Source organism: Salmo trutta, chromosome 4 (assembly GCF_901001165.1).
Source record: "Salmo trutta chromosome 4, fSalTru1.1, whole genome shotgun sequence".
Taxonomy (NCBI): Eukaryota; Metazoa; Chordata; class Actinopteri; order Salmoniformes; family Salmonidae; genus Salmo; species Salmo trutta.
Window position 1 is genome coordinate 72627238 of NC_042960.1, and position 23749 is coordinate 72650986.

The window sequence follows — 23749 nt, forward strand, 5'->3', positions numbered from 1 at the left end:
GGGTGTAGTCCCTGTATCTTTGTCCCCAGCGTAAGGGTGTAGTCCTGGATCCAGTGTAAGGTTGTAGCAGGGTGTAGTCCCTGTATCTTTGTCCCCAGTGTAAGGGTGTAGTCCCTGTATCTTTGTCCCCAGTGTAAGGGTGTAGCAGGGTGTAGTCCCTGTATCTTTGTCCCCAGTGTAAGGGTGTAGCAGGGTAGTACCTGTATCTTTGTCCCCAGTGTAAGGGTGTAGTCCCTGTATCTTTGTCCCCAGTGTAAGGGTGTAGTCCCTGTATCTTTGTCCCCAGTGTACAGGTGTAGTCCCTGTATCTTTGTCCCCAGTGTAAGGGTGTAGCAGGGTGTAGTCCCTGTATCTTTGTCCCCAGTGTAAGGGTGTAGTCCCTGTATCTTTGTCCCCAGTGTAAGGGTGTAGTCCCTGTATCTTTGTCCCCAGTGTAAGGGTGTAGTCCCTGTATCTTTGTCCCCAGTGTAAGGGTGTAGTCCCTGTATCTTTGTCCCCAGTGTAAGGGTGTAGTCCCTGTATCTTTGTCCCCAGTGTAAGGGTGTAGTCCCTGTATCTTTGTCCCCAGCGTAAGGGTGTAGTCCCTGTATCTTTGTCCCCAGTGTAAGGGTGTAGTCCCTGTATCTTTGTCCCCAGCGTAAGGGTGTAGTCCCTGTATCTTTGTCCCCAGTCTAAGGGTGTAGCAGGGTAGTACCTGCATCTTTGGCCACCAGGCCAGTGTGAGGGGTAGGGGAAGTCCAGCTGTCCCTCTGTCCAGACCCTCTGGTGTTACTGAACTCCCAACGTTTCTGCTGCAGCTGTTGGAGCCAGTACTGCATCACCTGGCGGGTAGGGGCCTGAAACACAGAGACAGGGGGGGGTTAGGGGCCTGAAACACAGAGACAGGGGGGGTTAGGGGCCTGAAACACAGAGAAAGGGGGGGTTAGGGGCCTGAAACACAGAGAGAGGGGGGTTAGGGGCCTGAAACACAGAGACGGGGGGGGGGTTAGGGGCCTGAAACACAGAGACAGGGAGGTTAGGGGCCTGAAACACAGAGACAGGGAGGTTAGGGGCCTGAAACACAGAGACAGGGAGGTTAGGGGCCTGAAACACAGAGACAGGGGGGGTTAGGGGCCTGAAACACAGAGACAAAGAGCTAGGGGTTTAGGGGTTAGGGTCAGGCCTGTAGTTAGAGGGGGACAGAGACACGGGGTTAGGGATTGTCTCAGGTTTAGGGCAGGATATCCTGCAGTCAGCAGCGAATCACCTGGAAGATGGGAGCGTGAAGAGTGGGGACAAACCATGTTTACATCTTTAGAACTCAAAACAAACATCCACAAAATGTTAAACTACAAAATCTAACATTTCCTTTGCATAGAGTGTTATACAGGATGTGAGGGTTGTCTGGAGAGGACAGACTCCATGCTAGTACAGGTGGGGAAAAAAGGCTGAACCTTTCAACCTGATTGGTCTGCAGCCCTGTCAATCACCCTTCAAGTTTCCACTCATTCTACTCTGCCAGCACCTCTCCTAAACAGGTGTTCTACTCTGCCAGCACCTCTCCTAAACAGGTGTTCTACTCTGCTAGCCAGCACCTCTCCTAAACAGGTGTTCTACTCTGCTAGCCAGCACCTCTCCTAAACAGGTGTTCTACTCTGCCAGCACCTCTCCTAAACAGGTGTTCTACTCCGCTAGCCAGCACCTCTCCTAAACAGGTGTTCTACTCTGCTAGCCAGCACCTCTCCTAAACAGGTGTTCTACTCTGCCAGCACCTTTCCTAAACAGGTGTTCTACTCTGCTAGCCAGCACCTCTCCTAAACAGGTGTTCTACTCCGCTAGCCAGCACCTCTCCTAAACAGGTGTTCTACTCTGCTAGCCAGCACCTCTCCTAAACAGGTGTTCTACTCTGCTAGCCAGCACCTCTCCTAAACAGGTGTTCTACTCTGTTAGCCAGCACCTCTCCTAAACAGGTGTTCTACTCTGCTAGCCAGCACCTCTCCTAAACAGGTGTTCTACTCTGCTAGCCAGCACCTCTCCTAAACAGGTGTTCTACTCTGTTAGCCAGCACCTCTCCTAAACAGGTGTTCTACTCTGCTAGCCAGCACCTCTCCTAAACAGGTGTTCTACTCTGCTAGCCAGCACCTCTCCTAAACAGGTGTTCTACTCTGCCAGCACCTCTCCTAAACAGGTGTTCTACTCTGCCAGCACCTCTCCTAAACAGGTGTTCTACTCTGCTAGCCAGCACCTCTCCTAAATCGGTGTGAATTTCTTTCACCTCCAGATGAATGTTGTTTATACCTGCCCTGCGCTAGGTGTTTGTAGATAAGAGAAGTTCTAGTGTTGTATGCTAGCATCAGCTAATGCTAGCATTGTTTGTGCATGCTAATAAAGTGTTAGTCATTATCATTGGTGAAAGCGTGTTTGAGTGCAACTAGCATATTCAGTATGTGCATCAGAAATGTTTATGTTACTGCTGCTATATATAGCCTTAAAATGTTACTGTTTCATTAGGGGGCACCATTGTTGAATTTCTAGAGGTTCCAGGATGTTCTATTAGGGGGCACCATTGATGAGTTTCTAGAAGTTCCAAGATGTTTTATTAGAGGGCACCATTGATGAATTTCTAGAGGTTCCAGGATGTTCTATTAGGGGGCACAATTGATGAGTTTCTCAATTGTTTTCCTCATCAATCTACACACAATACCCCATAATAACAAAGCATTTATTAAAAATAAAAAAAACAGAAATACCTTATTTACATATGTATTTAGACCCTTTGCTATGAGACTCTAAATTGAGCTCAGGTGCATCCTGTTTCCATTGATCATCCTTAAGATGTTTCTACAACTTGATTGGAGTTCACCTGTGGTCAATTCAATTGAATGGACATGATCTGGAAATGCACACACCTGTCTATATAAACATCCCACAGTTGACAGTGCATGTCAGAGTAAAAACCAAGACATGAGGTTGAAGGAATTGTCCGTAGAGCTCAGAGACAGGATTGTGTCGAGGCACAGATCTGGGGAAGGGTACCAAAAAAATGTCTGCAGGACTGAAGTTCACCAAGAACACAGTGGCCTCCATCATTCTTAAATGGAAGAAGTTTGGAACCACCAAGACTCTTCCTAGAGCTGGCCGCCCGGCCAACCTGAGCAATCGGGAGAGAAGGGCCTTGGTCAGGGAGGTGGCCAAGAACCCAATGGTCACTCTCAGAGAGCACCAGAGTTCCTCTGTGGAGATGGGAGAACCTTCCAGAAGGACAACCATCTCTGCAGCACTCCACCGATCAGGCCTTTATGGTAGTGGCCAGACGGAAGCCACTCCTCAGTACAAGGCACATGACAGCCCACTTGGAGTTTGCCAAGAGGCATAAAAAGCAAGATTCTCTGGTCTGACACCAAGATTGAACTATTTGGCCTAAATGCCAAGCATCACATCTGGAGGAAACCTGGCACCATCCCTACGTTGAAGCATGGTGGTGGCAGCATCATGTTGTGGGGATGTTTTTCAGCAGCAGGGACTGGGAGATTAGTCAGGATCAAGGGAAAGATGAACAGAGTAAAGTACAGAGAGATCCTTGATGAAGACCTGCTCCAGAGCACTCAGGACCTCAGACTGGGGCGAAGGTTCACCTTCCAACAGGACAACGACCCTAAGCACACAGCCAAGACAACGCAGGAGTGGCTTCAGGACAAGTCTCTGAATGTCCTTGAGTGGCCCAGCCAGAGTCTGGGCTTGAACCCGATACAACATCTCTGGAGAGACCTGAAAATAGCTGTGCAGCGACGCTCCCCATCCAACCTGACAGAGCTTGAGAGGATCTGCAGAGAAAAATAAAAAAACTCCCCAAGTACAGGTGTGCCAAGCTTGTAGCGTCATACCCAAGAAGACTCGATGCTAGTAGTCGCTGCCAAAGGTGCTTCAACAAAGTACTGAGTAAAGGGTCTGAATACTTATGTAAATGTCATTGTTTTTTATTTTTTAATTAATTGGCAAAAAAAAAAAAATATCCCGTTTTTCTTTGACATTATTGGCTATTGTGTGTAGATTGATGAGAAAAAAACAATTGAATCAATTTTAGAATAAGGCTATAAAGTAACAAAATGTGGGAAATGTCAAGGGGTCTGAATACTTTCCGAATACACTGTATGTTCTATTCCACATTTTGTTACATTACAGCCTTGGAAGGCTGTTCCACAGAGGAGCTCTGTCAGAGCAACCATCGGGTTCTTGGTCACCTCCCTGACCAAAGCCCTTCTTCCCCGATTGCTCAGGTTGGCCGGGCGGCCAGCTCTAGGAAGAGTCTTGGTGGTTCCAAACTTCTTCCATTATAGAATGATGGAGGCCACTGTGTTCTTGGGGACCTTCAATGCTGCAGAAATGTTTTGGTACCCTTCCCCAGATCTGTTCCTCAGCACAATCCTGTCTCTGAGCTTTACGGTGGGATGTAAATGTATGTAAATTTAAAAATAAAAAAATACAAATTAAAGTAACTCCGCCAGAGTGTCTCTTTTGGGTCACTTCTGCCGGTCCCAGGCCCGGATAAAGGAGGTCGGTTGGAATTGTGACATTACAAAAAAAACAAGAATCGACAGAAGAAAGTTCATTTGTAGTTCTAAACATATTTAGGGTGTTTTTCGCACACTTTTTGTCAATCCCACAACGTTATTCCTCTCTCCTACATCGTCCATCACAATTACATGCAAATGGACAATAAATTATGCTAATTGGGTGATAACATCATTTAGTGACTTCTAGCAACTTTTAGGACAGCCAATAGCTACTTTCCTTACTGAGGAGTTGGCAACACTGCTGCTGAGCGCAACAGGCAGAGAGACAGCAGGAAATGGATCCAGAGATACAGAGCGGTTCTATCCCACGTGATTCCACAGGCTACGTTCTATCCCACGTGATTCCACAGGCTACGTTCTATCCCACGTGATTCCACAGGCTACGTTCTATCCCACGTGATTCCACAGGCTACGTTCTATCCCACGTGATTCAACAGGCTACGTTCTATCCCACGTGATTCCACAGGCTACGTTCTATCCCACGTGATTCCACAGGCTACGTTCTATCCCACGTGATTCCACAGGCTACGTTCTATCCCACGTGATTCCACAGGCTACGTTCTATCCCACAGGCTACGTTCTATCCCACGTGATTCCACAGGCTACGTTCTATCCCACGTGATTCAACAGGCTACGTTCTATCCCACGTGATTCCACAGGCTACGTTCTATCCCACGTGATTCCACAGGCTACGTTCTATCCCACGTGATTCCACAGGCTACGTTCTATCCCACGTGATTCAACAGGCTACGTTCTATCCCACGTGATTCCACAGGCTACGTTCTATCCCACGTGATTCCACAGGCTACGTTCTATCCCACGTGATTCCACAGGCTACGTTCTATCCCACGTGATTCCACAGGCTACGTTCTATCCCACGTGATTCCACAGGCTACGTTCTATCCCACGTGATTCCACAGGCTACGTTCTATCCCACGTGATTCCACAGGCTACGTTCTATCCCACGTGATTCCACAGGCTACGTTCTATCCCACGTGATTCCACAGGCTACGTTCTATCCCACGTGATTCCACAGGCTACGTTCTATCCCACGTGATTCCACAGGCTACGTTCTATCCCACGTGATTCCACAGGCTACGTTCTATCCCACGTGATTCCACAGGCTACGTTCTATCCCACGTGATTCCACAGGCTACGTTCTATCCCACGTGATTCCACAGACCAATGACAGTTTCCCAACATATTGTGTGGTAGTTGCCATGTACCAATGCGTGCAGGCAACACTTCCTAAAACTACAGGCCGTATTAAAGGGTGTGTCTGGAACGACGTGTTGTGCCAGTAACACTGTGACAGATAATGTTACGCAAAATAAATGGTCAATTGTGGACGTATATTCATTCACTCATCATGACATGCATTTAACATCAAACTAGACGTAACTATAGAATCGTAAAGCAAGTAGATTATATTTACCTTGAGTACAAACTCCTTCCCTGCGGTGCGAATCTCAAACTGCCCCTCGTCTCCCTCCACATCATAGCTGAAGCTGGCTTCTCCTATCGTTATGTATCCCAGCGGCAGGGCGTCTTGCGGAGTCTTGAAGTAATACAAATAACATTTCCTCTCGTCGTACACAAACCAGCGGAGTTTAAACCCCCGCAGCGGCCCTTTTCCAGCGAGTTTAGTCAAATAACCGCATAGTTTCGCGACCGGGTCCTTCGGTGATTCTGGTTCTCCTGCGTCCGCCGAATTACAGGCCAGAACTCGTGTTGAGTTCTCCTCTCCGCCATCCTCTTCGTGCATCTTTCTCCAACTTTCTTCCTCTTGGTTTGTGCCACAGCGGACGGACGGTCACAGATGACCCATTATACTGACCAGATACTAAAGTGGCCGCTCTAACAATAAAAAGACATGTTAAAAAATGGAAGGCAGTCCAGTCCAGGAAGGAGACTAAATTAGGTGGAATCATTCAGCACTGTGAACCCAGCGACATTAAGGTCAACTGAGAAATACGGATACATTTCAAAATAAAAGTCAACCTGAATGTTTTTTTTTTCACGATTTACTGGACGTTTTTCTAATTTAAATCACAAAGGTTGTAGTTTAATTGACTTAAACATACATTTATTAAATAAAAATATATATTTTTTAAATCAATTAACAAAGATCGATTTTACTGTCTGTTTTTTTTTTTACTACTATAATGAGAAAACAATAACAACACAATGCCAACACTGTTACTGGAAGTACTGGTGGTTTTGAAATACTCGACTTTTAACAGAACAAGATTTATTAAACATGTTTTGAAGAGAACATTTTCACATTGACCCCATCCAAATGTAACTGTTTACATGGCCACACTGTCCCCCGACCCTCCTTGTTTCTGTCCCCAAATGCTGCAATTTCCCAGGTGACGGGGGATAGGGTCAGTCACTGTCCTATATGGGTATCCTCCCTCTAATTACTATCTATCTATCTATCTATCTATCTATCTATCTATCTATCTATCTATCTCTCTTCCTCTCTCTGTCTCACCTCCCTCTAATTCCCCTCTATCTATCTCTCTTCCTCTCTCTGTCTCACCTCCCGGAGGACCTGAGCCCTAGGACCATGCCTCAGGACTACCTGGCCTGACGAGTCCTGGTTGTCCTTGTCCCCAGTCTAGTTGTACGGCTGGTCCAGTTCTGCCTGCAGCTGTGGACCCCTGACCTAATTCACCGGGCCTGCTGTTTCGACCCCTTCTCTCGCTTTATCTATCGCTCGCTATGTCTCTCGCTCGCTCGCTATGTCTCTCGCTCGCTCGCTATGTCTCTCGCTCGCTCGCTATGTCTCTCGCTCGCTCGCTATGTCTCTTGCTCGCTCGCTATGTCTCTCACTCGCTATCCCTCTCTCTCACTCGCTATCTCTCTCGCTATCTCTCTCACTCGCTATCACTCTCTCTCGCTCGCTATCACTCTCTCTCTCACTCGCTATCTCTCTCGCTATCTCTCTCGCTATCTCTCTCTCTCGCTATTACTCTCTCACTCGCTATCTCTCTCGCTATCTCTCTCTCTCTCTCGCTATCTCTCTCACTATCACTCTCTCTCTCTCGCTATCTCTCTCGCTATCACTCTCTCTCTCGCTATCACTCTCTCACTCGCTATCTCTCTCGCTATCTATCTCTATCGCTATCTCTCTCTCTCTCGCTATCTCTCTCGCTATCACTCTCTCTCTCTTGCTATCTCTCTCTCTCGCTAGCTATCTCTCTCGCTATCTCTCTCTCTCGCTATCTCTCTCGCTATCTCTCTCTCTCTCGCTAGCTGTCTCTTTCTGTATTTGAGTCAGATTTTTGGAGAAAAAGCTACTGTCAACTGTTACCAAAAAGTATTTTTCATTATAGCACCTTACAGCTATTTACCAATGTAGTGTTTACAGAAGTTGTGTCCAATACAGGTGGTGATACTGAATCCTCAGACACCCTGCTAATAGGATCTGGGTTCATAACATGAAGATGTGCCTCATTCAATAGATTTTTGTAGGAAAACCAACTGTCTACTGTTACCAGATTGTTGTGTGGATGTGGATACTGACAAACAGCTGGAGCACATCGTCTACAGGGTGGCAAACAGCTGGAGCACATCGTCTGCAGGGTGACAAACAGCTGGAGCACATCGACTACAGGGTGATAAACAGCTGGAGCACATCGACTACAGGGTGATAAACAGCTGGAGCACATCGACTGCAGGGTGACAAACAGCTGGAGCACATCGATTACAGGGTGATAAACAGCTGGAGCACATCGACTGCAGGGTGACAAACAGCTGGAGCACATCGACTACAGGGTGATAAACAGCTGGAGCACATCGACTGCAGGGTGACAAACAGCTGGAGCACATCGACTACAGGGTGATAAACAGCTGGAGCACATCGACTACAGGGTGATAAACAGCTGGAGCACATCGACTGCAGGGTGACAAACAGCTGGAGCACATCGATTACAGGGTGATAAACAGCTGGAGCACATCGACTGCAGGGTGACAAACAGCTGGAGCACATCGTCTACAGGGTGATAAACAGCTGGAGCACATCGTCTGCAGGGTGACTAACAGCTGGAGCACATCGTCTACAGGGTGATTAACAGCTGGAGCACATCGTCTACAGGGTGACAAACAGCTGGAGCACATCGTCTGCAGGGTGACAAACAGCTGGAGCACATCGTCTGCAGGGTGATAAACAGCTGGTGCACATCGTCTGCAGGGTGATAAACAGCTGGTGCACATCGTCTGCAGGGTGATTAACAGCTGGAGCACATCGACTGCAGGGTGACAAACAGCTGGAGCACATCGACTGCAGGGTGATAAACAGAAGGGAAGGTGTTTACATGTCTGTATTTCTCTGTATTTTTCATAACAAGAGCCCTTTTCTATTTCTGTATTTGAACATTGAAAATATTAGTTCCACGACAGACACTATCATATTGTTCCGATGCGGTTGGTATTACTGTGTTTCTGTGTCTCTGTGTCTCTATGTACATGTGTCCATGTGTCTCTGTGTCTCTGTGTCCATGTGTCCATGTGTCCATGTGTCCATGTGTCCATGTGTCCATGTGTCCCTGTGTCTCTGTGTCTCTGTGTCCATGTGTCTCTGTGTCCATGTGTCCCTGTGTCTCTGTGTCTCTGTGTCTATGTGTCTCTGTGTCTCTGTGTCTCTGTGTCTATCTGTCTATCTGGCTCTGTGTCTCTGTGTCTATGTGTCTCTGTGTCTCTGTGTCTATCTGTCTATCTGGCTCTGTGTCTCTGTGTCTCTGTGTCTCTGTGTCCATGTGTCTCTGTGTCTCTCTGTCTATCTGGCTATCTGGCTCTGTGTCTCTGTGTCTCTGTGTCTCTGTGCTCTGTGTCTCTGTGTCTATGTGTCTATGTGTCTCTGTGTCTTTGTGTCCATGTGTCTCTGTGTCTCTGTGTCCATGTGTCTCTGTGTCCATGTGTCTCTGTGTCTCTGTGTCTCTGTGTCTATGTGTCTCTGTGTCTCTGTGTCTCTCTGGCTCTGTGTCTCTGTGTCTCTGTGTCTCTGTGTCTTTGTGTCCATGTGTCTCTGTGTCCATGTGTCTCTGTGTCTCTGTGTCTCTGTGTCTATGTGTCTCTGTGTCTCTGTGTATCTGTGTCCATGTGTCTCTGTGTCTCTGTGTCTCTGTGTCTATCTGTCTATCTGGCTCTGTGTCTCTGTGTCTCTGTGTCTCTGTGTCTATCTGTCTCTGTGTCTCTGTGTCTATCTGTCTCTGTGTCTCTGTGTCTCTGTGTCTCTGTGTCTCTGCGTCCATGTGTCTCTGTGTCTCTGTGTCTCTGTGTCTCTGTGTCTCTGTGTCAGTTCTGGTCCCAGAGAGGATCTCCATGCTGTCACACGTAGCCATGATAACCAACTTACCCTGAATAAATTAACTCTTTATGAATTGATTCTTGAATAAATGAATATAATAAATTAATTATTCTCTGAATAAATCCTGAATTCAGAAATACCAAGATTTGCTTGTCATTATTTTATTTTATCTTTACATTATAACCTGCAATTACAGTAGATCACTGGTTAATACAGACTGAACCCTTCCCTTATTTATAACAGATCACTGGTTAATACAGACTGAACCCTTCCCTTATTTATAACCTGTAATTACAGTAGATCACTGGTTAATACAGACTGAACACTTCCCTTATTTATAACAGATCACTGGTTAATACAGACTGAACCCTTCCCTTATTTATAACCTGTAATTACAGTAGATCACCGGTTAATACAGACTGAACCCTTCCCTTATTTATAACCTGTAATTACAGTAGATCACTGGTTAATACAGACTGAACCCTTCCCTTATTTATAACCTGTAACTACAGTAGATCACTGGTTAATACAGACTGAACACTTCCCTTATTTATAACCTGTAATTACAGTAGATCACCGGTTAATACAGACTGAACCCTTCCCTTATTTATAACCTGTAATTACAGTAAATCACTGGTTAATACAGACTGAACCCTTCCCTTATTTATAACCTGTAATTACAGTAAATCACTGGTTAATACAGACTGAACCCTTCCCTTATTTATAACCTGTAATTACAGTAGATCACTGGTTAATACAGACTGAACACTTCCCTTATTTATAACCTGTAATTACAGTAGATCACTGGTTAATACAGACTGAACCCTTCCCTTATTTATAACCTGTAATTACAGTAGATCACTGGTTAATACAGACTGAACCCTTCCCTTATTTATAACCTGTAACTACAGTAGATCACTGGTTAATACAGACTGAACACTTCCCTTATTTATAACCTGTAATTACAGTAGATCACCGGTTAATACAGACTGAACCCTTCCCTTATTTATAACCTGTAATTACAGTAGATCACTGGTTAATACAGACTGAACACTTCCCTTATTTATAACCTGTAATTACAGTAGATCACTGGTTAATACAGACTGAACCCTTCCCTTATTTATAACAGATCACTGGTTAATACAGACTGAACCCTTCCCTTATTTATAACAGATCACCGGTTAATACAGACTGAACACTTCCCTTATTTATAACCTGTAATTACAGTAGATCACTGGTTAATACAGACTGAACCCTTCCCTTATTTATAACCTGTAATTACAGTAGATCACTGGTTAATACAGACTGAACCCTTCCCTTATTTATAACCTGTAACTACAGTAGATCACTGGTTAATACAGACTGAACACTTCCCTTATTTATAACCTGTAATTACAGTAGATCACCGGTTAATACAGACTGAACCCTTCCCTTATTTATAACCTGTAATTACAGTAGATCACTGGTTAATACAGACTGAACACTTCCCTTATTTATAACCTGTAATTACAGTAGATCACTGGTTAATACAGACTGAACACTTCCCTTATTTATAACCTGTAACTACAGTAGATCACTGGTTAATACAGACTGAACCCTTCCCTTATTTATAACAGATCACCGGTTAATACAGACTGAACACTTCCCTTATTTATAACCTGTAACTACAGTAGATCACCGGTTAATACAGACTGAACCCTTCCCTTATTTATAACCTGTAATTACAGTAGATCACTGGTTAATACAGACTGAACACTTCCCTTATTTATAACCTGTAATTACAGTAGATCACTGGTTAATACAGACTGAACCCTTCCCTTATTTATAACAGATCACTGGTTAATACAGACTGAACACTTCCCTTATTTATAACCTGTAATTACAGTAAATCACTGGTTAATACAGACTGAACCCTTCCCTTATTTATAACCTGTAATTACAGTAGATCACTGGTTAATACAGACTGAACCCTTCCCTTATTTATAACCTGTAATTACAGTAAATCACTGGTTAATACAGACTGAACCCTTCCCTTATTTATAACCTGTAATTACAGTAGATCACTGGTTAATACAGACTGAACCCTTCCCTTATTTATAACCTGTAATTACAGTAGATCACTGGTTAATACAGACTGAACCCTTCCCTTATTTATAACCTGTAACTACAGTAGATCACCGGTTAATACAGACTGAACACTTCCCTTATTTATAACCTGTAATTACAGTAGATCACCGGTTAATACAGACTGAACCCTTCCCTTATTTATAACCTGTAATTACATTAGATCACTGGTTAATACAGACTGAACACTTCCCTTATTTATAACCTGTAACTACAGTAGATCACTGGTTAATACAGACTGAACACTTCCCTTATTTATAACCTGTAATTACAGTAGATCACCGGTTAATACAGACTGAACCCTTCCCTTATTTATAACCTGTAATTACAGTAGATCACTGGTTAATACAGACTGAACCCTTCCCTTATTTATAACAGATCACTGGTTAATACAGACTGAACCCTTCCCTTATTTATAACCTGTAATTACAGTAGATCACCGGTTAATACAGACTGAACACTTCCCTTATTTATTTATTTCCTCACTTCAGGTAATAATTAAACATAAACATGTGCTGTCTTTCCAACTAATGGAAACTTTCCACACAAATATTAATTTAAAAAGCTAAAGACTTTCACAGTGTAGGTCTGTTGTCTTAACAATGTACTAACAACTATAATGTAATAGGTGTCTATAGCAGTCCATAACAGTGATAGTAACAGTTTATAGGAGTGTGACATAACTGTTTTTAACAATGTACAGCAGATCTACCAACGCTCAGTAATAGCTGTATTATCGTATTACTGTTTAAAGAGCATAAACTATTTTGTTTCTGAATCCTCAAGCTGACTAGGAGCAGCATAGGGGACATCTAGTGGAATGAAAATCAAAATATTATTCCAGATATGATTTAATGAGGAATATTAAACTTTCAATAATTAATTACCTTTTCAACTCATTAATAACGTTAGTTACGTTTTTTGGGACATGTTCTGATGGTATTTTCCATTTCATTTACCCACCTAGTACCTATTTACAAATTACCGCTAGAAGTCGACAATAAACCTCAATCTCTTCTGAAATAGAGAGAAATAGAACGCATCTTGAAACAGGCAAACTATACCTCGATTTGGGATCTTGTAGTCATGAAAAGGGACGACTATTATTTTGAAGCTTTTTCGGGCGATTTGGACGGTCACGTTAATGTCGCTTATTGTCGCTGATTTCACGGAGCGGAACCATTCTAGCCAATAAGAGGGCAGATATGCGTGAACACAACGGGTACAACTCCAATGTCCTGTTTTTTCCCTCAAAGTTACCGGGATGTCACGTGTCCTACTTTTATCAACTACACTCGTAACAACCGACGCATTACGAAACGTCTATTCCATCAAATCATCCACTCGTAAGCAAATAAACCATGACATTTTTTTTGTTAACAAAATTCGACACTCTCTCATTGACCTCCATACAAAAACTCCGAGCTTGGTGACCAACAAAAACAAAAAACGCCACCTACTGGAGAAGACATAATTTGGGCCGAGTTATCGCTCTCGCTTGGCCTCTTCTTCTCTGGCATGGTTCTGTTCCCATCCGCATGACTGCTTGGACTCTGGGGGACTCTAGTTTTTGATGGTACTTGGAGTTTTAGAGGGAATGAGTTAGAACAGTAAAGTAGCCGACCACAAGGTGGAAACAAACATTCCTACATTCCTTTCTGAAGAGATGGTGGTAGCCAACTGTAATTTTTATTTCATTATTTAACCTTTATTTAACTAGGAAAGTCAGTTAAGAACAAATTCTTATTTATAATGACGGCCTAGGAACAGTGGGTTAACTGCCTTGTTCAGGGGGCAGAACGACAGATTTTTACCTTGTCAGCTCGGGGATTTAATCTTGCAACCTTTCAGTTACTAGTCCAACGCTCTAACCACTAAACTAATGACATTTCACTGCAGTTTCAGCCTAAAGTAGAATTTTACATTTACATTGACCCTCCCCCCTTTAGTTTTTACACTGCTGCTACTCGCTGTTTACTATTTATGCATAGTCACTTTACCCCCACCTACATGTACTAACCTGTAGTTACTTTACCCCCACCTACATGTACTAACCTGTAGTTACTTTACCCCCACCTACATGTACTAACCTGTAGTTACTTTACAAATTACCTTGACTAACCTATACCCCCGCACATTGACCCGGTACCGGTACCCCCTGTATATAGCCTCCACATTGACTCTGTACCGGTACCCCCTGTATATAACCTCCACATTGACTCTGTACCGGTACCCCCTGTATATAGCCTCCACATTGACTCTGTACCGGTACCCCCTGTATATAACCTCCACATTGACTCTGTACCGGTACCCCCTGTATATAACCTCCACATTGACTCTGTACCGGTACCCCCTGTATATAACCTCCACATTGACTCTGTACCGGTACCCCCTGTATATAGCCTCCACATTGACTCTGTACTGGTACCCCCTGTATGTAGTCTCCACATTGACTCTGTACCGGTACCCCCCTGTATATAGCCTCCACATTGACTCTGTACCGGTACACCCTGTATATAGCCTCCACATTGACTCTGTACCGTAACACCCTGTATATAGCCTCCACATTGACTCTGTACCGGTACCCCCTGTATATAGCCTCCACATTGACTCTGTACTGGTACCCCCTGTATATAGCCTCCACATTGACTCTGTACCGGTACCCCCTGTATATAGCCTCCACATTGACTCTGTACCGGTACCCCCTGTATATAGCCTCCACATTGACTCTGTACCGGTACCCCCCTGTATATAGTCTCCACATTGACTCTGTACCGGTACACCCTGTATATAGCCTCCACATTGACTCTGTACCGTAACACCCTGTATATAGCCTCCACATTGACTCTGTACCGGTACCCCCTGTATATAGCCTCCACATTGACTCTGTACCGGTACCCCCTGTATATAGCCTCCACATTGACTCTGTACCGGTACACCCTGTATATAGCCTCCACATTGACTCTGTACCGTAACACCCTGTATATAGCCTCCACATTGACTCTGTACCGGTACCCCCTGTATATAGCCTCCACATTGACTCTGTACCGGTACCCCCTGTATATAGCCTCCACATTGACTCTGTACCGGTACCCCCTGTATATAGCCTCCACATTGACTCTGTACCGGTACCCCCTGTATATAGCCTCCACATTGACTCTGTACCGGTACCCCCTGTATATAGTCTCCACATTGACTCTGTACCGGTACACCCTGTATATAGCCTCCACATTGACTCTGTACCGTAACACCCTGTATATAGCCTCCACATTGACTCTGTACCGGTACCCCCCTGTATATAGCCTCCACATTGACTCTGTACCGGTACCCCCTGTATATAGCCTCCACATTGACTCTGTACCGGTACCCCCTGTATATAGCCTCCACATTGACTCTGTACCGGTACCCCCTGTATATAGTCTCCACATTGACTCTGTACCGGTACCCCCTGTATATAGCCTCCACATTGACTCTGTACCGGTACCCCCTGTATATAGCCTCCACATTGACTCTGTACCGGTACCCCCTGTATATAGCCTCCACATTGACTCTGTACCGGTACCCCCTGTATATAGCCTCGTTATTGTTATGTACATTTCTTGAGTTACTTTTTGGTTGATTTGATTATTATTATAATATTTTTTTTACTTTAGTTTATTCAGTAAATATTTTCTTAACTCACTCTCCCTACCAGCTCTCTCTCCCTACCAGCTCACTCTCCCTACCAGCTCTCTCTCCCTACCAGCTCACTCTCCCTACCAGCTCACTCTCTCTACCAGCTCTCTCTCCCTACCAGCTCACTCTCCCTACCAGCTCACTCTCCCTACCAGCTCTCTCTCCCTACCAGCTCACTCTCCCTACCAGCTCTCTCTCCCTACCAGCTCACTCTCTCTACCAGCTCACTCTCTCTAACAGCTCACTCTCCCTACCAGCTCACTCTCCCTACCAGCTCTCTCTCCCTACCAGCTCACTCTCTCTACCAGCTCACTCTCTCTACCAGCTCACTCTCTCTACCAGCTCACTCTCTCTACCAGCTCACTCTCTCTAACAGCTCACTCTCCCTACCAGCTCACTCCCCTACCAGCTCACTCTCCCTACCAGCTCACTCTCCCTACCAGCTCTCTCTCTCTACCAGCTCACTCTCCCTACCAGCTCACTCTCCCTAACAGCTCACTCTCCCTACCAGCTCACTCCCCTACCAGCTCACTCTCCCTACCAGCTCACTCTCCCTACCAGCTCTCTCTCTCTACCAGCTCACTCTCTCTACCAGCTCACTCTCCCTACCAGCTCTCTCTCCCTACCAGCTCTCTCTCCCTACCAGCTCACTCTCCCTACCAGCTCACTCTCTCTACCAGCTCTCTCTCCCTACCAGCTCACTCTCCCTACCAGCTCACTCTCCCTACCAGCTCTCTCTCCCTACCAGCTCACTCTCCCTACCAGCTCTCTCTCCCTACCAGCTCACTCTCTCTACCAGCTCACTCTCTCTAACAGCTCACTCTCCCTACCAGCTCACTCTCCCTACCAGCTCTCTCTCCCTACCAGCTCACTCTCTCTACCAGCTCACTCTCTCTACCAGCTCACTCTCTCTACCAGCTCACTCTCTCTACCAGCTCACTCTCTCTAACAGCTCACTCTCCCTACCAGCTCACTCCCCTACCAGCTCACTCTCCCTACCAGCTCACTCTCCCTACCAGCTCTCTCTCTCTACCAGCTCACTCTCCCTACCAGCTCACTCTCCCTACCAGCTCTCTCTCTCTACCAGCTCACTCTCCCTACCAGCTCACTCTCCCTACCAGCTCACTCTCCCTACCAGCTGTCTCTCCCTACCAGCTCACTCTCCCTACCAGCTCACTCTCCCTACCAGCTCTCTCTCTCTACCAGCTCACTCTCCCTACCAGCTCACTCTCTCTACCAGCTCACTCTCTCTACCAGCTCACTCTCTCTACCAGCTCACTCTCTCTACCAGCTCACTCTCTCTAACAGCTCACTCTCCCTACCAGCTCACTCTCCCTACCAGCTCACTCTCCCTACCAGCTCTCTCTCTCTACCAGCTCACTCTCTCTACCAGCTCACTCTCTCTACCAGCTCACTCTCTCTAACAGCTCACTCTCCCTACCAGCTCACTCTCCCTACCAGCTCACTCTCCCTACCAGCTCACTCTCCCTACCAGCTCACTCTCCCTACCAGCTCTCTCTCTCTACCAGCTCACTCTCCCTACCAGCTCACTCTCCCTACCAGCTCTCTCTCTCTACCAGCTCACTCTCCCTACCAGCTCACTCTCCCTACCAGCTCACTCTCCCTACCAGCTGTCTCTCCCTACCAGCTCACTCTCCCTACCAGCTCACTCTCCCTACCAGCTCTCTCTCTCTACCAGCTCACTCTCCCTACCAGCTCACTCTCTCTACCAGCTCACTCTCCCTACCAGCTCTCTCTCCCTACCAGCTCACTCTCCCTACCAGCTCACTCTCCCTACCAGCTCACTCTCCCTACCAGCTCTCTCTCCCTACCAGCTGTCTCTCCCTACCGGCTGCAGACAATGATCAGCTAGGGGAAAATCTGATTTTCCACATTAGTTATATATTAATTATCTAAAATATATGCAATGATTTTCCACCAACATGTTTCTGTGCCAATACCCAACACAATGATTTGATTCACCGCGATTTAACCAAACCCCAACTGCTACAATGGCGAAGTATATCATTCCATTTGTCAAAAGTATTTGTTTAAAAATTATAGTTTCACATGAATTAAATTATTCATCAGTTATTTGTATTAGTTTAGTTTTAGGGGAGTGGTTATCCGTTATCTAGTACATTACACGTGTATAGTCTCAATTAGAGCAATATTATCTAACCTTTACCCTGAATATCACCTGACCTTTACCCTGAATATCACCTGACCTTTACCCTGTCAATCACCTGACCTCTCCCCTGTCTATCATCTAACCTTTACCCTGTCAATCACCTGACCTCTCCCCTGTCTACCACCTGACCTCTCCCCTGTCTATCATCTAACCTTTACCCTGAATATCACCTGACCTCTCCCCTGCCTATCATCTGACCTCTCCCCTGCCTATCACCTGACCTTTACCCTGTCAATCACCTGACCTCTCCCCTGTCTATCATCTAACCTTTACCCTGAATATCACCTGACTACCCTGTCAATCATCTGACCTTTACCCTGCCTATCACCTGACCTCTCCCCTGTCTACCACCTGACCTCTCCCCTGTCTACCACCTGACCTCTCCCCTGCCTATCACCTGACCTCTCCCCTGTCTATCATCTAACCTTTACCCTGTCTATCACCTGACCTCTCCCATGCCTGATCTCTCCCCTGCCTGATCTCTCCCCTGCCTATCACCTAACCTCTCCCCTGCCTATCACCTGACCTCTCCCCTGCCTTTCACCTGACCTCTCCCCTGCCTATCGCCTGATATCTCCCCTGCCTATCATCTAACCTTTACCCTGTCTATCACCTGACCTCTCCCATGCCTGACCTCTCCCCTGCCTGACCTCTCCCCTGCCTATCACCTGACCTCTCCCCTGCCTATCACCTGACCTCTCCCCTGTCTATCACCTGACCTCTCCCCTGCCTATCACCTGACCTCTCCCCTGCCTATCACCTGATCTCTCCCCTGCCTATCACCTGACCTCTCCCCTGCCTATCACCTGACCTCTCCCCTGCCTATCACCTGACCTCTCCCCTGTCTATCACCTGACCTCTCCCCTGCCTATCACCTGATCTCTCCCCTGCCTATCACCTAACCTCTCCCATGTCTACCACCTGACCTCTCCCCTGCCTGATCTCTCCCCTGCCTATCACCTGACCTCTCCACTGTCTACCACCTGACCTCTCCCCTGCCTGATCTCTCCCCTGCCTATCACCTAACCTCTCCCATGTCTATCACCTGATCTCTCCCCTGCCTGACCTCTCCCCTGCCTATCACCTGACCTCTCCCCTGCCTGTCACCTGACCTCTCCCCTGCCTATCACCTGACCTCTCCCCTGCCTATCACCTGACCTCTCCCCTGTCTACCACCTGACCTCTCCCCTGCCTGACCTCTCCCCTGCCTGATCTCTCCCCTGCCTATCACCTGATCTCTCCCCTGTCTACCACCTGACCTCTCCCCTGCCTGATCTCTCCCCTGCCTATCACCTAACCTCTCCCATGTCTATCACCTGACCTCTCCCCTGCCTGACCTCTCCCCTGCCTATCACCTGACCTCAAACCCTGCCTGTCACCTGACCTCTCCCCTGCCTATCACCTGACCTCTCCCCTGCCTATCACCTGACCTCTCCCCTGCCTATCACCTAACCTCTCCCATGTCTATCACCTGACCTCTCCCCTGCCTGACCTCTCCCCTGCCTATCACCTGACCTCTCCCCTGCCTATCATCTAACCTCTCCCCTGCCTATCACCTGACCTCTCCCCTGCCTATCATCTAACCTCTCCCCTGCCTATCACCTGACCTCTCCCCTGCCTATCACCTGACCTCTCCCCTGTCTGACCTCTACCCTGCCTATCACCTGACCTCTCCCCTGCCTATCATCTAACCTCTCCCCTGCCTGACCTCTCCCCTGCCTATCATCTAACCTCTCCCCTGCCTATCACCTGACCTCTCCCCTGCCTGACCTCTCTCCTGCCTATCACCTGACCTCTCTCCTGCCTGACCTCTCCCCTGCCTATCACCTGACCTCTCCTCTTAAAAACAGCTCTTCCTACATGTTCTTGTGGAGTTAAATTGGTGCAGATGTAAATGATTGGATGTGTGGTATGAGTATGACTGCTAGCTATCATTTTACTGCAGTATGCTAAATCAGGATAACTAAACCGTTTGACATCAGTGTTTAAAGAAAAAAAACGTTTTTTAATTATGAAATTCTGACAAATATGAATAAGATTCCTCCCATGAGGCTTCAGGAAAGGGGTCGACCCTGTTGCAGATGTGGAAAAGCGATCCACCTACAACTACTGTCACTATGAACAGAAGGCAGGATTGATTTGATAGTGAGCATGCAGAAAGTACATAGTGCATAAGGGAAGTACCAAAACAAAAAGTACCTTGATAAGAGAGGAGCATGCAAACAGATGAGGACATGTGACTATATGGAAGAAATTATATCGTAAAACCTGTTAGAAGAGGAAATGTAAACCAGGGAACAAACACATCACCCTCCTGTGACCAATAAGAAATGACTCAACCCTCCCCTGTGACCAATAAGAAATGACTCAACCCTCCCCTGTGACCAATAAGACATGACTCAACCCTCCCCTGTGACCAATAAGAAATGACTCAACCCTCCCCTGTGACCAATAAGAAATGACTCAACCCTCCCCTGTGACCAATAAGAAATGACTCAACCTCCCCTGTGACCAATAAGAAATGACTCAACCCTCCCCTGTGACCAATAAGAAATGACTCAACCCTCTCCTGTGACCAATAAGAAATGACTCAACCCTCCCCTGTGACCAATAAGAAATGACTCAACCTCCCCTGTGACCAATAAGAAATGACTCAACCCTCCCCTGTGACCAATAAGAAATGACTCAACCCTCTCCTGTGACCAATAAGAAATGACTCAACCCTCCCCTGTGACCAATAAGAAATGACTCAACCTCCCCTGTGACCAATAACAAATGACTCAACCCTCCCTGTGACCAATAAGACATGACTCAACCCTCCCCTGTGACCAATAAGAAATGACTCAACCCTCCCCTGTGACCAATAAGAAATGACTCAACCCTCTCCTGTGACCAATAAGAAATGACTCAACCCTCCCCTGTGACCAATAAGAAATGACTCAACCTCCCCTGTGACCAATAAGAAATGACTCAACCCTCCCCTGTGACCAATAAGAAATGACTCAACCCTCTCCTGTGACCAATAAGAAATGACTCAACCCTCCCCTGTGACCAATAAGAAATGACTCAACCTCCCCTGTGACCAATAAGAAATGACTCAACCCTCCCCTGTGACCAATAAGAAATGACTCAACCCTCCCCTGTGACCAATAAGACATGACTCAACCCTCCCCTGTGACCAATAAGAAATGACTCAACCCTCCCCTGTTGACCAATAAGAAATGACTCAACCCTCCCCTGTGACCAATAAGAAATGACTCAACCCTCCCCTGTGACCAATAAGAAATGACTCAACCCTCCCCAAAGCGAAGACATAAAGTTGGACAACCAGCCTCCACACCCCTGTACATTTCAAACTGCCCCTTTTAGTACCTTCGTACTTTCGTTCATCACACGTGATATCTCAGACAGTTCTGTTTCGATTTGAATGAAACTTGGGTGAATGATGCGCATCATCGCCCAGGGCCAAACCCTTCAAACTGTGTCATCACCCAGGGCCAAACCCTTCAAAGCTGTGTCAACACCCAGGGCCAAACCCTTCAAAGCTGTATCATCACCCAGGGCCAAACCCTTCAAAGCTGTGTCATCACCCAGGGCCAAACCCTTCAAAGCTGTGTCAACACCCAGGGCCAAACCCTTCAAAGCTGTATCATCACCCAGGGCCAAACCCTTCAAAGCTGTGTCATCACCCAGGGACAAACCCAAACCCCTCAAAGCTGTGTCATCACCCAGGGCCAAACCCTTCAAAGCTGTGTCATCACCCAGGGCCAAACCCAAACCCTTTAAAGCTGTGTCATCACCCAGGGCCAAACCCTTCAAAGCTGTGTCATCACCCAGAGCCAAACCCTTCAAAGCTGTGTCATCACCCAGGGCCAAACCCTCTAAGCTGTGTCAACACTCTGTTGGGCTACATTGCTGTGAGCGCTGCTGTCTGTCCCGGGATCCTGCCAGATTCCACATAGGGGAAAGATACGAAAGCCCAGCTAGCCTAGCTGGCTCGACGGACTCAAATGGAGGACGCTATTGAATGTTTCCAGTGCTGCAAGAGCTGTGTTTACTTTGCTTTGCTTTTGTACTGTTTGGCTGTCAGTTTTCTCGTTTTTGTGTATAGTGTTCTTTCGTCCATTAAAATCATGATGAACACTAACTCCGCTGCGCCTTGGTCTACTCTCTCTCCCGACGTTACAGCCACACACGACTACACTTCAAAGCTGTGTTTTTTGATCTACACTGTTGGAGCTCGAAGCATAAGAATTTCACAGTACCCTGCGACTACATCTGAAACCCTGAGCACTGACTGATAAACTCACCGAATCGAATAACACTCTCTCTATGGGTAACACCATTTCCTGTTGCCTAGTAACACTCAGATAATAACACTCTCTCTATGGGTAACACCATTTCCTTTTGCCTAGTAACACTCAGATAATAACACTCTCTCTATGGGTAACACCATTTCCTGTTGCCTAGTAACACTCAGATAATAACACTCTCTCTATGGGTAACACCATTTCCTGTTGCCTAGTAACACTCAGAAAATAACACTCTCTCTATGGGTAACACCATTTCCTGTTGCCTAGTAACACTCAGATAATAACACTCTCTCTATGGGTAACACCATTTCCTGTTGCCTAGTAACACTCAGATAATAACACTCTCTCTATGGGTAACACCATTTCCTGTTGCCTAGTAACACTCAGATAATAACACTCTATGGGTAACACCATTTCCTGTTGCCTAGTAACACTCAGATACAGTGGCTCAGACACCACAGTTTCTCCTCCACGTGTTTACTTTCCATTTACCTTCTTGAACCCACCGGATAATCATTCCCTAACCCCACTCATACTACTGACCCCAGATCAGATCAGATCAGCAGGGGAACAGCTACTCACACTACTACTGACCCCAGATCAGATCAGATCAGATCAGCAGGGGAACAGGCTACTCACACTACTACTGACCCCAGATCAGATCAGCAGGGGAACAGGCTACTCACACTACCACTGACCCCAGATCAGATCAGATCAGATCAGCAGGGGAACAGGCTACTCACACTACCACTGACCCCAGATCAGATCAGATCAGATCAGCAGGGGAACAGGCTACTCACACTACCACTGACCCCAGATCAGATCAGATCAGATCAGCAGGGGAACAGGCTACTCACACTACCACTGACCCCAGATCAGATCAGATCAGATCAGCAGGGGAACAGGCTACTCACACTACCACTGACCCCAGATCAGATCAGATCAGATCAGCAGGGGAACAGATTGCTCACACTGCTACTGACCCCAGATCAGATCAGATCAGCAGGGGAACAGGCTACTCACACTACCACTGACCCCAGATCAGATCAGCAGGGGAACAGGCTGCTCACACTGCCACTGACCCCAGATCAGATCAGATCAGCAGGGGAACAGGCTGCTCACACTGCTACTGACCCCAGATCAGATCAGATCAGCAAGGGAACAGGCTACTCACACTACCACTGACCCCAGATCAGATCAGATCAGATCAGCAGGGGAACAGATTGCTCACACTGCCACTGACCCCAGATCAGATCAGATCAGCAGGGGAACAGGCTGCTCACACTACCACTGACCCCAGATCAGATCAGATCAGATCAGCAGGGGAACAGGCTACTCACACTACCACTGACCCCAGATCAGATCAGATCAGCAGGGGAACAGGCTACTCACACTACCACTGACCCCAGATCAGATCAGATCAGATCAGCAGGGGAACAGGCTACTCACACTACCACTGACCCCAGATCAGATCAGCAGGGGAACAGGCTACTCACACTACTACTGACCCCAGATCAGATCAGATCAGATCAGATCAGCCCTTCATAGGCAGGGGAACAGGCAGCAACTACACTACGAC

General features: G+C 46.6%; 1 protein-coding gene across 1 annotated transcript in view; it reads right to left on the reverse strand.

Moving 5' to 3' along the window:
* tbc1d2b (TBC1 domain family, member 2B) overlaps positions 1-6513 on the reverse strand; it is a 92530-nt gene extending 86017 nt beyond the window's left edge. Inside the window, exons 1-2 of the mRNA XM_029751995.1 lie at positions 5989-6513; positions 695-836 (exon numbers count right to left, since the gene is read on the reverse strand). Coding sequence (XP_029607855.1) covers positions 695-836; positions 5989-6318 — 472 coding nt within the window. The 5' untranslated portion in view covers positions 6319-6513. The remainder of the gene's footprint in view (positions 1-694; positions 837-5988) is intronic.
* Positions 6514-23749: the final 17236 nt, after the last annotated feature.